This window comes from Tasmannia lanceolata, unplaced genomic scaffold (genome assembly GCF_043159265.1).
Source record: "Tasmannia lanceolata isolate RefF3 unplaced genomic scaffold, GAP_Taslan_0.1 ptg000003l, whole genome shotgun sequence".
Taxonomy (NCBI): domain Eukaryota; kingdom Viridiplantae; phylum Streptophyta; class Magnoliopsida; order Canellales; family Winteraceae; genus Tasmannia; species Tasmannia lanceolata.
In genome coordinates, this window is record NW_027518680.1 from 42,617,943 (window position 1) to 42,636,780 (window position 18,838).

At 38.0% G+C, this 18,838-nt stretch overlaps 1 protein-coding gene across 1 annotated transcript in view; it reads right to left on the reverse strand.

The window, feature by feature from the left end:
* Positions 1 to 13,656: 13,656 nt before the first annotated feature.
* Positions 13,657 to 18,838, reverse strand: part of LOC143854715 (uncharacterized protein At2g34160-like) — a 31,660-nt gene continuing 26,478 nt past the window's right edge. Inside the window, exons 3-5 of the mRNA XM_077364815.1 lie at positions 14,348 to 14,410; positions 14,198 to 14,262; positions 13,657 to 14,099 (exon numbers count right to left, since the gene is read on the reverse strand). Of these exons, the coding sequence (XP_077220930.1) occupies positions 14,004 to 14,099; positions 14,198 to 14,262; positions 14,348 to 14,410 (224 nt within the window). The 3' untranslated portion in view covers positions 13,657 to 14,003. The remainder of the gene's footprint in view (positions 14,100 to 14,197; positions 14,263 to 14,347; positions 14,411 to 18,838) is intronic.

Here is an 18,838-nt window from a genome sequence, read left to right on the forward strand (position 1 = left end):
AATGAGTCATAATCATGATAGAAAACCCATAATTAATAAAAGAGAATGATCAATGAAAGTCATGTGTAGATCAACTCTCTGTTACCAGACATTGACAATATGTGGATTGTAAGACGCTTTGTAACAACCTCAATCGAGGAGGATATGTTGGGTCTTTTAGTTCTTTAGGAGTACCCTTGTCTTTTACTTCTCTTGAATCTTATTTAGTTCGGTTGGGTTATTTGAATAAGGGATAACTATGTATCTTATCCTGGTAGGTAGAGATGCTATGTTAGTTGAGTGTTATCTTTTCCTTAATTGTAGGGATGCATAGAGTCTTTATATTGCTGCTGTAATTCTCTTTCGGGTATGAAGAAATAATAGAACTGAAAACTCTGCGTGGTTTGCACATAGGAGACTCATCCTCTCTAAAGGATTTTCTGATACAGAGGTGAAACCTCACATCTGGTATCAGAGCCAACCTATTGGCATGCCAATGCAGCCTACAGGGTTGAAGAGGATGGAAGAAAAGGTCGAACTTTTGGATTCGAACATCAAGGAGATCAAGGAGCTTCTACACACAGTGATCACACGCCAAGATGCCTTATCCTAGTCCGTCAAACGCTTGGAGCAGAATTCCGGTGTTCTTGATAGAGCGTCACCGACTCGTTCTTCACAACCTCAATTCCTTCAAGGAGATCATAGCGGAGGAAGCACGGGAGAAGGAAGGATTCAAGCTCAGTTCGTCATAATCGATTTTCCACGTTATGATGGAGGTGAACCATCATAATGGATTTATTAGGCGGACCAATTTTTTCAATATCAGAAAACGCCAGAGGATCAGCGAGTTCTCACTTCCTTTCATATGGATGGAGAGGCATCCCAATGGTTTCAATGGTACCAACAGTCAAAGCCAAACCTTACATGGAGGACATCATTGATGCTCTATGTGTACGTTTCGGACCTACTACATATCAAAACTTTCACGGATCTCTTTCCAAACCTCGCCAAATAGGGACCGTCCGCAAGTACCCGTGTGAGTTCGAGTGGTTAGCCAACAGGGTAGTTGGATGGGCAGAAGAGGCCTTAGTTGGTTGTTTTGTACAAGGACTTTTGGAAGATCTAGCACTGAATGTATTGGTTCACAATCCCAAGAAACTCGTCAACGCCATTTCCCTTGCCCGAGCTCAAGAAGATAAGGCACAATACCATCTTCGTTTCCAACCTGACAAGCTACCACCTAGCTCAGCGACAATGGCTTCCACGTTGACTCCTAGCCCCAAGATATCCAATCCAACGACAGCCGTATCCAATCCACCTATAAAGCGGCTCAGTTATACACAGTTGAAAGAACGTCGCGACCGTGGGCTTTGCTACAATTGTGATGAAAAGTTTGTTCCCGGTCACAAGTGCAAGTCCATTCAAATCTATATGCTGGAAGGAGATGCAGACTATGATGTATTCGAAGAAGATCTGGAGAAAGTTGTCAACCATGGGCTTTTCAGCGTTGAGTACAAGGCTTATATGAAGCAGGGAGGGATGTAATAACCTCAACCGAGGAGGATATGTCGGGTCTTTTAGTTCTTTAGGAGTCCTAGTCTTTTACTTCCCTTGAATCTTATTTAGTTCGGTTGGGTTATTTAAATAAGGGATAACTATGTATCTTATCCTGGTAGGTAGAGATGGTCTGTTAGTTGAGTGTTATCTTTTCCTTAATTGAAGGGATGCATAGTCTTTATATTGCTGCTGTAATTCTCTTATGGGTATGAAGAAATAATAAAACTGAAAACTCTACGTGGAAACCACGTAGGAGACTCATCCTCTCTAAAGGATTTTCTGATACAGAGGTGAAACCTCACACGTTTCCACTACATAAGCAAAAACTGGAATTAGATCTTGGAAATGATCGACTCAAATAGATGCTCATCACAAGCCTCTTTTTTTCCTCCTCTTCCTATTGATCTAAAATTCTAACCAAGTCAACCTTTGAAAATGGAGATGCTATTGGCACTTTTGCTTTGATATTGGTAATTGTCTCTTTGTTTGTAATTCTCTGTTGATAGCATGTTGAATTGTTAGAGCTAATAAGAAGCAGAAAACAAAAAGATGCACTCCAGAGGTGATTAATTCCATGCTTTATTTGCTCGGGAATGTAAGCTTTGCTTCAAAATCTACCATAAATGGCTGCCTCATCCAGCGTTTTTTTTTTTTTTTTTTTTTTGTTGTGGCAGATTTTGATCGAAAGATCTTTTTGATGTCACCAATTCCGGCTTGCCAATCAGGTGACAAGTGTTGCCTTTGCAATTACTGTGAAGAATCCTCTTCAAATATTTTCATGCACTAAGGATTGGCTTTACTCATTTGGAACAAGGTTCTTAGTTATCTTGGAGTTAATTGGGTATTTCCGAATTCGATTAATAACATGTTTTGGTTCTTTTGGGACAACACTTTAGTACATCATGCCTTCTGCTATTTTTTTGGATCAGTTGGAAGGAAAGGAACACACATCTTTGAAAGTAGGTAGGATGTTTTGGCAAATCAAATCGACAACAGTCTCTTGGGGTCTTCAGCATGACAGCATCATTCTTTTTAAGGATACTCGGATGATATCATCATTAGAAACTGGAACACAACCTTGAAAGGTAGCGTCCCTGTTATAGTGAAATGGAAACCTCCTAGAAATGTTCTCAAACTTTATGTCGACAATTGCTCCCTTGGCAACCCTGCAGGCATTGGAAGCATGTTCAGTAATTTTTCGAGTGATATCATCTACTCTTTTGCAGGTCCTAAAGGTATCACAGAATCAATAGAAGCTATTATCTTCACGAAGGATTGATCATTTTCACTAGACACTTGGAAGGCGGATTGGAAGTGAAAAGTGATTCTTCTAACACTGCCTTGCGGGCTAAAAGGATAAGCAATAGCCCGTGTAGACTCAGAAATCTTGAAGATAAATAAAAGATATGAGGTTGTTTGGTGTTGTAGACACCCCATTTTGATCGGACCCAAGTTCGTAGTGTTTGTGCAAGACCTCGTCAAATTAGTGAGTTGAGGCCCTGAATTCTATCCTAAGCTGGGTTAGGGTCCCACCGAGGCCCCTGTCGAATTTCATCAAAATCCGAGCATATTTGTCAAATAGGACAAGCCAAGAAAGAGTTGTAGCATAAGTATAGAAGGGGGGTGAGTTATCTGCGGAAGGGGATGTCCAGATGAGAAGGGGGTGAGTTATCCTGTGATGGGCGCTCCCAAGTCGAATAAGACAAATCTGGCGGGCGCGCCTCCTCAATTTCCGCGCGCCTCATCAATTAGGAGTGCCGTTATCAACACTTTTATTTATATATATATATATATAAAATCAAAAAAAAAATCAAGAGGAGAATCATTTTCTCGCTGGAAATCCGAGAGAGAAAAAAAAAGAAGAGAAGAAAACCTTGTTCCCTCCGGTCATTCACCATTTTTTCCGACCATCCAAGGTCAGATCTGTTACTTTGCCATCTCTCTCTCTCCCTCAATCATCATCGTCATTACCATTCCCAAAACCTTATTTCTTTCACCTCCAAGCCCATCACCATCAAAACCCTAACCGATTTCCTCTTTTCTTTTCTGGTAGAACTCTAATCTTCTTCTCCGACGACTTCACCTGATCTCCGATCCTCATCTCCAGTCAAGATCTGGTTGATTTCTTTTGTTTTTTTTAAAATCACTTTATTTTTCTCTTTTTGCTAGATTATTCTATCATTTTCTTCCAGCCTTTAAATCCTAGCTTCTAGCAAACTCTAACTCATCTCCATCTCTTTTGCTTTTGAAACCCTAACCTTTTGTTCTTCATTTTCTGATCTGATCTTTGTATTCTCCAATGAATCCTACCGGATTCCGGTCATACTCCGGCCGAAGTCTTTCATCTTCGCGATCGATTCTCGCTGGAATCTGATCTGGCAGATCTGGTGTGTTCATATCGTCAACAAGCTTTCCATCAGTCAATTTTGTTAAGAACTTCCGGCAGGTAATTCTATTTTATTTTTCATATTTCTTGATGTTTCTTTAAGGCATGGATTCGATATTTAGTGGTCTAGATCTAGATGAATGACTTGAGGATATCTAAAACCTTGCTTGTAATGCTCCGATTCATGATGTGTATATCATAGATTCTATCTGAAATCATGAGAATATGAGTTGGTAATTCATTGACAGGCATGCTATGATTTAAATTCTTTCATCGTGAAAAAGCAATTCTAGTTGAGACTCCTTTGAATTGGTTTCTTCTCGACAATCTAATTTCTGGGTTTTAAATGCCCAAATTCTCTGGGTGTTGGTTTCTATTTTGTGTTTAAATTGTGCTTCTCAGTGCTCTTGGTTGTTGTTATGATATATCTCTAGGTAGTTGTTGTCATTCATAATGAGAAGGGCAGATTGTAAAAAAAAGAGGATAGAGGGGGGAAGAGGTCTTTTGAATTAGAATTGAAGATTGTGGTAGTGGACCAGGTTCTATAGTATTTTAGCGTGAATATTTGAATTGTGGGTAATGGGAAGTGTATATTTGCATGTATTTGTTATCATAATTGTGCTTATCTTTGAGTTTTGAACTTCAGATATTGACATAATACATGCCCATCTTTTTTGTTGGTCAGTTAAATGATTCTTTTAGGTATTTTCCATGGTTCAAGTTTATTATCTTTGTAAAATCAATCTTTCTTTTCGACTACAGAGGGCAAACTAAATTTGGTTAAATCAATTGGCAAATCTGTGTTGTGATAGTTTATAGTCTGAGCTGATATGATTATCCAACTTAAGGAATAAAATTAGAATGTACGTGATTGGATCAGAATAATGGAGCAGGTTAGTGGTTTTGTATGTTATCCCAAACATTGATCATAGTTGTGTTCGTTGGCTGGTTGTAGCTTTAATTCCAATTTTAATTAGTATTTCTTTTTCCCTGAAAATGATACCAGCACAACAATATTTGATAGGTTCACAAGCTCTATTGGTTTTCCATTGTGTTAGTTTTTATTAGTTTGCGTGAAAAGCTATGATTATGTTGTCTGTTGATGTGGTGGTAAGAAGTTAGGATGAATTGGTACAAATTTTAGAATGAAGTTATGAAATATTAGTTTCAAGAATGGAAATTTTGGGGAATATGTCTCATGCATAAAACATCTTGTGTGAAATTGGATATGTATGATAAGTATGATAGGTATGGTAGAAATGCCGTTATCAATGAGCTTGTAAATCAAATGTGAGCATAGAATCTAGGTATGGTAGAAATGTCGTTATCAATGAGCTTGTAAATCAAATGTGAGCATAGAATCTGTTAGTCATACTTTGTTGAGATACTTGTGCTACTCGACTATGATAGCAATCCTAGATCTATCTCCCAAATCTGTTGGGTCATCACCCTTGATAAAAACAGCCCTCTCACCCCTTTTGATAAAAACAACCATCACATTTTGAAGATGGCATTCCTCCCCAGTATATTCTTCAGTGATTGACTTTGGGGTCATTTCATAAGGCAGTAATTTGATGTTTTTCTTTTGCCTGAACAGGCAGTGATAGAGTAAAGATATGTTTGTGTATGTGTGTAAGTGTATGCACCTGTTTGTATGGCTGTACTATCTAACTAGATGATTTATTTCAAGTGAATTTTCAAGAAAAATTTGGTTGCTTGAGGAAGAGTGAATGGAATTTGAGCATTTGCCTTTTGTAACAGTGATGATGTTTTCGATTATCTTGATTTATATCTCAAATCAGTTTTATTATTTACCTCATAACTTATTCCGCATGCCTATAACCCTGGCGCTGTAATGACTATCATTTTTTTTTATTTCTCTTAGTATATAATAAGCTACAGATTATACCTAACACATCTCATCGAATTCTTGGGAGGGTTCCTTCATTGATTTAGAACACATTTTCATTTCCTCTAGTATCCAAGACACTTGCACTGGACCTGCACATACATATATATATATATATATATATATATATATATATATATATATATATATATGTGTGTGTGTGTGTGTGTGTGTGTGTGTGTGTGTGTGCGCGCGCGCGCGTACGTATGTGCATATGTGCATAAGTAAATATTTGTCAGTCAATGTGCGTTTATCTGTGAATAAATGTATGTGTATATGTATCATGCATGAGTGTGTGTATTTGTATGGTTGTGCAAGAATATATGTGGACGTATGGCTGTTAAGATAAAGTAATGGGAATGTCATTTGTAGTTCTTCATTGTTTCAAATTATATACTAACGAGGAGGCATGTTCTAATAGGCCTATAAGAATTCAGGTAGAGGCACAGCATTATCAATCCAGGTTATCTAATTTCTTGATAATTCTTTCATATAAGATGCCACATGTTTTTATATGCAAATTGAACTATGCTGCTATTTCGATAGATGTTTCTACATTAATCTGGTGTGCTGCTGGTTCTATACAATACATTTTCCTTAGTTAAACCCCCCTCATTCATTCATAGTGCTAATAAAGCTTGATTTTAACATTGTAGTATGATGATTTTATCTCTCAGAAATATTAACACGCATTGAGTTAGTGTTTACATTGAAATTGGCATTCGTATTGTTTTGAAAAGGTGATCGAGTCATATATCTGTTTTAGTGTATGTGCCACCATAAATCATGAGGATGTAAAAATTTTGGAATAGTTACTCGATTCTGTATGTTGTTTCTTGGTTCTGTGATTATAAGATAATGATTGACATGCTAAATTTTAGATCCATGACCATGCACTGTTATGTACAAAGGGAAGGTAAACATGAATAATTCAACTTCAAGGCAACTCTTTCTTCGGAAATGTTATCAATCTTAGCGTAATTGTATTGTGGCTGATCCCTGTTCTATTCTTAGCCTTGACTCATACTTACGTTTCCTATGATTACGAGTAAATAAATCAATGATTTGTGTCATTGGGTTCAATCTTTGTGTTTGGTGATTTTAAAGTGTGAGAAGATGTGCCGTGATTTGCAGATTAATCAGATTAATTGAAATATCCTAAGATTGCTCAAGTATTTCTTGAATGATGATTTTCTTGTGATTAAGTAATGCTCATATAATTCTTCTTTTACTTCATCGTCACTATTTTGAAATGTCTCACCCCTTCTTTTGTTTATGGTTAATGTGAAAATTATGTTTGCTATGGTAATTTGAGTTCTGCGGATAATCCTAACATGATGAAATTGGTTTGCCATATAATGTTGTGTGCTAAGATTTTAAGGAAATGTAAAGGGTTTGAATCATTCCTATAGTTTTAAGCTGTCAAATATTCTTTGGGTTCAGTTTTAGTGTTGATTTTTTTTTTTTAGTCTATTATTTGAATTAGCAAACAACTGAAGCTTATCATTGAGTGCCTGTATATTGTGCCTATTTGGAAAATGAAGATCAGAAGCTGTACAAAAATACTTATAGAAACTAAAAGATGTTTGTAAATTTTATGTAAGTTCAGTTGTGTTGAATAAACCATATAATGCAATTGTGCATTTCTGAGTGTTATCTCTATATTATATAATATTTACCTGTGCTGTAGGTGAAGGATAGTAATTAAAGAGGTAATACTCTATGTTTCTCCTACTTGTTTACTCTACTGAGTAGCTTTCAACCTTATTTAATTTTAGTTTTTGGCATTTCCATCAAATAAATTCATGATTGAATTCCTAATTCAATTTTTGGAGAAGTGTATCGGTTTGAGCTTTCATTGATTTTAACTGTCACTTAATTGAGTCTCGATATAAGTTTGATTCTCATTAAATTGTTTTAGCTTTATCGTCATGTTTTGACAATGAGATGAGCTCATCTCCCTGTTGTGAATTTCCTAGTTGCCAAAGGTCCGTAGCAGTTCTCAGCTTTTGCTCATATATTTTCTTCTACTCCTCAATTGAGAAGAGCCCAACTTTAGGGGACTTGCTCAGTCCTAATAGTTTTCCCCTCTTTCATTTAAAAGGCTAGTCCAGCCTTTTAGACTCGTTTAGACATTGGACATTAGTAGCCCAAGTCCATCCTTAGGGGATTTGCTTAGTCCAAGTAGTGTTCTCCTCTCAATTTAGTAGACTTTCCAAGTCTTTTAAATACCTTTAGATAGAATCATTCCCTCATTGCAAGGGCAATGAAAGAGTCATCTAGAGTCCTCCATTTAGGAGACCATTGCAATCTCATTAGTGAGTAGCATTTAGGAGACACACTCGTTCTCATTAAGGATTTTCCTTTGGAGACATGCCTTGTCATTTTAGAATCTATCCCTTAGGGAGCCCTTTTTTTAGTTTTGTAGAAATTTGATCCATAGGAGACATACACTGTCTCATTAGAGTTTAGATGTATCTTTGAGGAGACAAGCTTTGTCTCACTAGAAAGTCATACCTTCTTAAGGAGACAGGCTTTGTCCCATTAGTGAGTTTCTCTTTTAGGAGGCTTATCCAGCCTCATGTTAAAGTCCCCCCTTTCTTTTGGAGCGAGTCTTTGACTCGTTTGTCCTTTTAGCGGTATTATTAGAGTCTTTGACTCATTTGATATTATTAGAGAGTCTGCTACTCATTTGACTTTTAATGGTATTATTAGAGAGTCTTTGACTCACTTGTCCTTTAGATGATTTTATTAAAGAGTCTTTGACTCATTTGTCCTTATTGGGGAGTCTTTGACTCATTTGTCTTTCTTGGCGGTATTATTAGCGAGTCTTTAACTCACTCGTCTTTCATTTGGTATTATTAGAGAGTCTTTGACTCATTTGTCTTTTAGGTTGTATCAGTATAGAGTCTTTGACTCATTCGTCCTTTTGATAGTGTCATTAGAGAGTCTTTGACTCATTTCCCCCTTTCTTTAGTTGTTTTTAGGAGCTTCTCCTTAGTGTTGTCGTCGCTTTTCTTCTTTAAAGACTAGCAGTCTCATTAGAGCTTTGCCTTTTGGGATCTTAGATCATTTCTTTATCTTTGACTTTAGCTTACCTGGTTTAGGGGTTTCCCCTGTTAGCCCTAGGGTTTGACCCTAAGGTGTTGCTTTGTGTTCCCTTAGGTCTTTGACCAAAAGGGTGAAAACATTTAAAAATTCAAAAACACTTTAAACTCCAAAAACATTAGAAACTTTCAAAATCCAAAAACATTGGAAAAGCTTTAAAATCAAAAAAACATATTGGAATATTTGAAAACTCAAAAACATTAGAAATTTAAAACATCAAAAACATTTGAAAACATCAAAAACCTTAAAAAAGTGTAATGTGTTGTGTTTTGGAGTAGTTTAGGAAAGTTCGTTTCGAACTACGTTGGCTTGATCCTCTTCCACAAGGTACGTAGTGTAGCTTGGGATCCATATCCCATGTCCAGCCAAACTTTTGTAAATAGTATTTTAAACCTTCTTCAAAAACCTTTAAAACCTTGTTTTCAAAAGATCTTCCTCTAGAGTTAGGAGTTTCTCCTAGATAGAGAGTTTTAGAGTTAGGAGTTTCTTCTTGATAGGTTGTTTGATTGTTTGTTTGTTGTGTGCTTGTTTTACAGTTAGGGGTCTGTCCTAAAGTTATAGGAACGCCTCCGTCCGGTCAATTGGCGATCCACATCGCCGATTGATGACTAGAATAGGATACGTTAGTCCATCCTTAATTTTCCTTAGGAAACACAGCCTAGTTACACATAGGTTGTAGGAACCACCTGCATTAGCTTAGGGCTAACCTGCATTTAGTTAGGGCATATAGGGTGTCCTAAAATCCACAATTCACTGGAATTTAAATAATCGCACAAGAAACTTTAATAACTAGTCTGGTCTCTTAGATCGAGTCTAGGATAGAGGTCTAGGTGTCTTAGGAATCATAGCTTAGAATAGGCGCGAAGAACTACGTTGCTCTGATTCTTGCAGAGGCGGGGATACGTAGGCTTCTTTGGATGAACATCAGACCATCCAAGGACTCGGGCTCAATCATTAGAGTCTTATGATTTGTTATGTTGTGTATTTTGTTGTTTTCTCTTACTTTCATGCGCAGACCTTATACCTTTAGCTGTAGCATGCATGTGTTTGCACACCAGAACTTAGACACCCATTAGGCATGTCACTCATAATCTAGTTGTGCTTAGGTGACACATCTTTTATCTTGTTTTGTATGTGCTTATTATTTCATTCCCGAGTCATGCATGATTAGGTAGACGTTCACTCGGGGATATTTGTTCCCATTTGACATGATTTTCGCCCGAAACTCTTCGAGGTTAATAATAAATAGCATAAGAGACCAAGTGCTTGCACTCGGACGAATTGGGGGTGCTCTTCAGACCTTCTCCATTCGTAACCAGGCACGAGCCCATATATATTTCTGGTTATCCATTGCACAGAGGATTTGATTTTGGGGTTCCATGGCCTATCCATGGATACCGACTCTGAGTTTATTTCAGGTACATCTTGGTTTGGGGATTTATCCTTGGATCATGAGGTATCTCATTTATCGTCACTCGTGCTTTGCTATGAGGGTGGCATCTGTTTCGAGAGTTCCTTGGCAGAGCTCTCCTTCACACGTGGATGATCCAGAGGATGTAGGGACTCGTTTCCTCGGCATCCTCGGATCGGGGTCCACAGGTGTTTGCACTTTTTCTCTCATTACAACCAAGTCTAGCCAAGCTTCTAGCTGCTAATTTTACATGGGGCAATGCAGACATGATTTGGGTCCATCCACTTGACCCAAAAGCTTTGCCCTCCCTCTCTATCGATCCAAGGGATGGAAGGGCATAGTCCCCAAAACCCAAAATCTGCTCTATCTAACAAACGCGCTGTTTCAACCAAGGGACCTCCGTATCGTAGGAATTTTTTATCTAATAAAAGGAGGGCAAAAATAAAGACAATAGATTTTGCATTAATTTCTCGCACTTATGAAGTTAATTCGAAGAATTCTAATAACCAAGAGAGATGATAAATGTGCCCCATTTCATCACTTGGGACACCCAGCGGCAGTGTATCAATGACTACATAGGAGCTGATGTACTTCACGTCAGAAGGATTCAACAGATTTGATTGCCATGTACACTGCAATTGGGTGTCCCATGTGATGAAAAGAGCGCATTTATCATATCCCATAACTAATAGTATAATGGCGCGCCCATCTACAAGGGGGACCCTATTGGTCAATCATAGTATGGTTCCCTTTGTCTATGATTTGACTAGAATTCCTATCTCCAAAACTACTGCAAATGATATCCATACTCCCCTCCTGTTTCAGTAGTGTACTTGAACAACAAGCTTTGTTATAATTCCCAGAAGTCTATTAGCAACCAACTTTAAAAAACAAAAAAAACAGCAAATAAGAAAGTGGGATGTGCCAAAATCAAAGCTAAAGAGTGCCAAATTAATACAGAAGTGATTTGACATGAGTGGAAGGTGAAAAGCCGCAACCTTCAACTCCCAACGACCAAAATACATATAATTTAACTAAACAGAATCAGCCCATTAACTTGGATTCTTGGCCATTGGAGATCACAAAGGGTCCGTTACACCTATCTCCACGTAGAGTAGTTGTCAAGTGGGGTAAAATAGTAATGATGTGGTCTTTAAGTAGTCTTAGTAGAATGCATCAAAAGTAAATTGATATTGCATTTGATTGCATGTAAAATCCTAAGTAGAATGCAAGCATAATCATCTCTTAAACCTCTCTTCTCCACACCACCCTCCTTTCCCAAGTGTTCAAACAAACCACACAGAAAGCTGAAAAAAACGATGAACAAAATATTTGCGCGAATTTACATCAAGAATCTTGTCATTGCAACAACAAGAAGCAATGAAGTCTTGTTGTTAGAGGAATAAACACAGTATCCAATGTGTGAGCATATCCATTCTTACACGTTTAATCATTACACGAGGTGAGGCTCCCTTGTAGAACTTAGGATCACGGCATTCAATCAATATGCCATGATCACAAACATAATAAAACAAATTAATCTAAAGAATCTAACCTTGCAAATTACTAGAGTACACAATTAATCAATATGCCAATATGCCATGATCAAAATTAATCACAAACTTAGGATCATGATATTCAATCAATATGCATGATCACAAACATAATAAAACAAATTAATCTAAAGGATCTAACCTTGCAAATTACTAGAGTACAAAAGAAAGATTGAAAACATATCTCGATCGGCCATGGCGGTGATCGACTGAGCTGGATCATCTACTGCTTCTTTGGCCTGCCTAATCTCTGATGGGAGAGATCTCCTTTGGCCAAGCTAGATGGCCGCAAAGACTGACCCCATATTTATAGAAAAGGCCTCCTAGAGTTCCACTGAGAATAGAACTCTATTTGGCTTAATCTATCTAGACTTAACTGTAGGTGGATTGGGCTACACACTAACCATCCACGTCTCAAAAGGGATGAAATGCACTGATTACCTGTATAGCCTTTACTGATCATTGTCTTCAACGGTTTCATTCTTCAATCTATTACGGAGCATTGCGTTCTTGTTAGCCCAACCCTCTTGCAGTGAGACAGTATAGCATTTGTAACTACGCCTGCCGCTAATGCTCAATCTAAATCTAATTTCGCACATGGTTCTGAGTCTTCTGACTGAACAGATGTTACTGCAAAATGCATCTGTATTCAAAACTTCCTTTTTTTTTAATGGTATCTGTATTCATAACTATCTTACACAGATGATACAGAATACAGAGGTCATTGGCAAGGATGGATAAGTCAACAGTCTGCTAGTTGTCCATAGGATGGATCATATCTATCTACCTCTCAAGTTCCAAGTTGCCTTTACTGTCAGAGAGCAGAATGAATGCCCATAATTCATCAAAAACTAAATAAATATACAACTAAATTTGTTATTGAAACTCCTTAGTTTTATGTAAGGGTGGACCTGGTTGGGTTCGGTTTTGGGGTAAACCCATAACCGAACCACCAATCATCGGTTCCCAAATACTGGAACCAGAACCAAACCAGGCAAACCTGAAACTGAACCGAACCAGAACCGATTTCATTCGGTTCGGTTCGGTTCTAGGTATACAAGGAGTTCAAATGGTAGGTTTTTTAACCTGTTGTGTAGGTTTTCTGAACCTGTTGTGTTGGTTTTTTGAACCTTCATAATGATATTAGCAGCCCTTTCTTTTGTTAAAGAATTAACCAATTCATAGCCTCATGAATGGTATCAACACCCCCCTTTCTTGTTAATATTTAATAAAATGATACGAAAATAATAACATAATGGAAAGAATTCTCGGTTCGGTTCGGTTCTCGGTTCCTCATCCCCAAAACCAAAACCGAACCGAAATCCATCGGTTCCAAGATTTGGGAACCAGAACTGAACCGAACAAATTTTAGAACCGAACCAAACCGATGCAGCCGGTTCGGTTCGGTTCTTCAGACCATGTCCAGCCCTAGTTTTATGTATTGTTTATGGAATCCTGTATCGATTACAAATTTCTATAGAATCAACATACACCGCTCAATACTCCAAACTCAAAAGATAACTCCATCTCCAACAAACTAAAATCTCGATCCACAAGTATTCCACTTAATTTGGAAGTCTCTTAAATCAAGTAAGGCGAGAACAAGAAACGGTACTAAACACTAGCAGCATCAAAAAACCTATAAGACAATTGTTTAATCCCCATGCCTAATTGCGCTACATACGGTGGCACTGTACTAGATTAATCTACAAGTCTACCATTCTCATATACTTGCAACCAAGAGACTGTAAAAAGGAAGAAAAAGGAACGAAAAACATGCTGCAGATAAGGTTTTCTTTTCACATGCAGTTATGTTTTCCCAACGCACTGGTTCTTGGAACTTTCAAATACCATTTAACATCTCTCACGGTGAAACCATTTGTAAAACATTATGCGAAAAACACATAACAAAATCAAATTTTGAATAGCCAGAATTTGTTTATACCCACCCTACTTCGACTGTGACAACCATATCTACTAAACTCTTTCACCACAGGAAAGCTCAATATCCGCAAGACAAGGATCATTAAAAGGATTAAAAGTTGGCCCCGCCACAAAAACAACAAAAGCAAATGCAGAACTTCAGAACTTCACCTTTACTCAGCTTTGGCCCTCACCGTCGGCCAATTCCCTCTCCTCCGCCGCAGCAGCCATCAACTCATCAAAGTTCTCCGTCTTCCCCAGCAATATCTCAATCTATATATACAGAAGAGCCGAAAATGTTACCTCTCAAAGATGGCATAACAAAGAATGCAATAGGAGAAACCCATATAAAATGCATTCTTCAAATCTACCTTTGCCTTTTGGATAGGCCGTCCTCTCGATTCATCTTTCATATCAACCGTTGATGTCATGATCTCTGCAGATAAGAATTAAAAAAAAAAAAAAAAAATTGGTTTGATACTTGCTTGAAGTTAGAAACACAAAAGGCGGCAGAATCTCACTCTTCTCAACAGCCAGTCCATTGTTCTTCAGTATCTCTGCGATGGTAACAACAGTGGCAATTGCTGCAGATATAACAACACTAAATAAATGATAAGAAAAGATTAATGAGCATTCACTGCAATTCATATCCCAGATTTCAAAAGCACGGTTTTTATGAAGATTCCCTGGTTAAACATTGAGTTTTGCCACATTCCTTTGTTAAATTCTTACATGGGCTTAATATTATAATATAAATACCAGAAACAGTGAAGGCTGATTCATGTGATTGGATTGATGGTTTGGACCATCAAATCCACACAAATGTTAAGCAATATGGCCCATCGAATTCTAAAAGGAAGTGCAAAAACCATCTAGAATCCAACACCAAAAATCCCACAAAAGAGGTGTAGATCGATCATATTTCTTTTTTCTGTTTTCTTTCTTCTATGGGCCACCTCGGCTCCTATCAACGTATTTTGTTTGGACTTTTAGTAAATTCTTTCTCACCTTTGTAAAAATATTTATCAAGCAATATAATCAAATAGAAAATGAAACAACTTATTCAAATGATAAGGTTAATATCAACAAAGTGAGGATGAAAATCACAAAATGACTTTCCTTTAAATCAAGGAAAGAGACTTGTTTAAAAGTAAAGTCATTTTTAATTAAGGAAAGAGACTTGAGAGTTGAGACTTCATTCATGTCTTTGATTTTAAAAAAGTTTTTTGCTACCGTTTCAAAAAAAAGGGGGCAAGAGACTAGTTCTGTCTTTAATAATCAGTTTACGACAACTATCTCTGTTGATCGAAGAAGCGTGAGATTATGAAAAATATATGACAAAATAGAGGCATAGTGTCTGTTATTTGACTTTGTTAGGGTTGGGAAGTGCAATAATTGGGAGTGTGTGTGTGGTTAAGAAGAAATAGTTATCGGGGAGGAATTCCATTTAACATAATGATTGGCTAGCTTTTGTTCACTTTTTTTTCCTTTTCTTTTCAGTTATTTTTCCTCCTGCAGTTTGTCTGGGGTGATCTCGTCCTCTTTGTATTTCTCTCTCACTCTGGGTAAATTCTCCTTAATTGTAAAAAAAGTGAAATGCAATGGGCCTGAATACTTACCTAGTGCATCATATATGGCTTCTTTGTATCATTTATTACTTGTGTCCCATTTAAATATGAACAGGTTAATTATGAAGAAAAAAAAAAGTTAAGATTCAAAGCACACAACACAATCCCATCCATAAAAGGTACCAAAGTAAGCAAAGATGCAACACAAAGGTTTTTATATTTTATTTTTTGAAAATTGACAAATATATTCATACCAGCAAAATTACAATGGGGACTAGTAATCCCACGAGATTTACATAGTATGAATTGCCCAGGAGCATTCTCCTTGGCCCAAAAGAAAAACACATTACCCTTTACATTAACCAATAGCCTCAATTGAATCGAATCCAGCAAAAAGTGCCATATTTGCGGGGTCTACCAAGTCAAGATTGTGACCTCCCACGTCACACCAATTTCTCCACCACAATCTAGCTAGCAAATTCAATTTTCAAAAATCCCGCTCGCTCGAAGGCCCAGAGCTATTGTGTGCTCCTGACCGTGCACGATAGCCAACCACCCAACATCATCATTTGATCTCGGGCGGCCTCCACCTCGAACCACCACCAAACACCGGCGTGTCCCCATTAAAAATATATCAAATCCTTCCACCATCCTCTCCAAAATCTACTTCTACTAACCCAAAAATCATCCCATCCGAAAGTATACTCCAAGCCCTAACCTTAAACCATGACCCTAAAAACTATAATACTCCCCTCCTCCTTCCCCCTTCAACCCTAACCCTAACAACCCTAATACTCCCCTCCTCCTTCTCCTTCAAACCCTAACCCTACATGGCTACTAATGCGTCTCATTGCCACTGTCCACAACCTCCCTCACCTCCACATCCAACCTCCTCCCCTTTTTCCCTGAATCCGGACACCATGTTCCTTACATCGGCCCCTTCCACAGCCTCCAACGACTCCCCCACCCATTTTCTCTATCAACCCTAACCATATCCGGCCTTTTCACCTTTAAATCCGACCTTCTCGAGCCCAGATCCAGCCATTCCGCCCCTCCAGCCACCATCTCTGCAATTCCTGCGAGATCGGCCCATATCCGGGCAACATTCAGCCACCTTCTTCTCCCTTGCCCATCAAGAGATAGATAGATCAGAGAGAGAGAGAGAGAGAGACCAAAGGGAGCGGGAGAGATCAGAAAGAGAGAGGGAGAGAGATAAAAAAAGGAGAAAGAGACAGGGCAAGAAGAGAGAGAGAGAGAGAGAGAGATAGAGAGAGGGCAAGAAGAGAGAGAGAGAGAGAGATAGAGAGAGGGCAAGAAGAGAGAGAGAGAGAGAGAGAGAGAGAGAGAGAGAGAGAGAGAGAGACAAAGAGACAGAGAGAGAGAGACGCCTCCCTCCCTAGGGATTCCGTCGACCTAGGGAGGGAGGGAGAGAGCCCACAAAGGTTTTTATTTGATGTCATGAAGTATGGAACTTAACAGCTTCATTACTTTACGATCTAGTTTAGTAACTCAGCATTTTACCAACACCCAAAGTACATTCTTGCCCACTACCAACATGGATCTTACAGCAAAAAGGACACACTACATTGGTGAATTATCACAACATACTGTGATTGTAGACAGCGCGCCCCCTCTGCTATCCGGGATCCACAGTGATATAGTTAAGGAGATATTATATGGTGAAAGTGCATGTATTACCATGGTAATACACATGGAGCCACAAGTTCAACAGTGTCCACATATCGGGGGTTAGGATCATCCTACGGAGATGGTTTTTGGGGCACTGACCATCTACTATAGGGACCAACAAATGAAGGGTTTAGATCACCCAAATTTGAGGACCCCACTATACTTCGGATGTATGTGCGGACACCATATCGGAACTCATCATTAAGTATGACATCTAAAACTATATGACTATGCAAGTATACTTTGGTTGTTACTAAAACTTTGAATATGCTATTGTGACAGGCCAACAATGCCGATGTTTCTGATGCTTTCAAATTGTCGGCGCAATAAGAGTACCCATCTCTGACCACATTTATTTAACAAACCATTTCAGCGTGTTGAAACAGCATTCCTCAAAAAAATTTAATGCAGTTTTGCAAAATCCATCTGGACTGCTACGATATGAGATGAGCCTAGTTATGTATTTAACTATCATCAAACACTCGGCTACTCTCAATCACAAACAATTAAATGATAAGACACCATGTGTTGGTAAATATAGAACTTTAAGCTTAGCTACATTTAAGTATCCACCTAGAACTACAATTTAAAGGCCTTGTTTGAGTGAGGAAAAGAACGAAAAAAAATTGAAAAAAAAAAAAAACTCTAGATCAACTATGAGTTTTAGCGGATATTTGGCAAGTCAAGAACGCGGAATACCCAAATAAGGATATGGATACGGACACGGACACCGTCACAAGAATATAGATACAAAATAGAATTTTTTGAAATCCAGGACATGGACACAAGTAGGGACAAGACAATTTTTATTTTTATTTTTGAACGGTGTATATTTTTTTTTCCTGAATGGTGGAAAAGACGTGTATAATTAAAACAATATAAAACTTAACTGAATTCAACAAGGGAGTTGGAATTAGTACTATATTACAATACTCATTCTCAAATTTATAATTGCAAAAGGTCAACACTAGAAAGCAAAATGCATAAGGTTATTTTTAAGAATAATTGACAAATAGAAGTATCCATACAGTATCTGGTAAGATATAGGTCGTGTTTTGTGTCAGAAACAATACATGGGACAGGTACCGAGTATCATAGGTCAGGAAGCCACATAAACACTTCATGTCATGCATGCCCCATATCTGCACCATCAAGTTGAGGATGCCTCAAGCACCCAAGCCTTACAGTTCAAAAAAATGCAAGGGTTATAAACACAACAGTTGAGGAGCCACCTACCTAAACTTTGTAATGATCACAACAGTTACAATGCACCGGAGGTAAAATTACATTTGCACTCCTCTCTAAAAAGGAAGGCTCAAGACAGAAGCCTCCAATAGCATTGTTGAAAGAATTCAAAGAAGGGTGGAAGACTGGAAAAGGGATGGTATATGATTGATTGATGCAGGAGAGATCTATGAGAGGAGATTAATTGATTAAAGATTGGGATTCTGAACATGGGCTGTGAAGACTGGTGTAACAGATCTCGTTTGATCTACGAAAGCAGGGTAATCAGAGGAGATGTGATCGTTAGATCGTTGCGACATTTATATGGGTGTTAGGAAAGCACCACAAGATGACAATATTTCGATTTGGCATCGATTAGATAAAAAAAAGTCAGATCAACATATATGAAAATTGATTATACAACAGTATCCGACAGTTGGATCACGTTGCACCTTAGAAAATATTATAGGCGCCAAGATATCCAAAATTGACGCAAATCCAACTATTGGATATTTGATCTAGGTGAAAAGA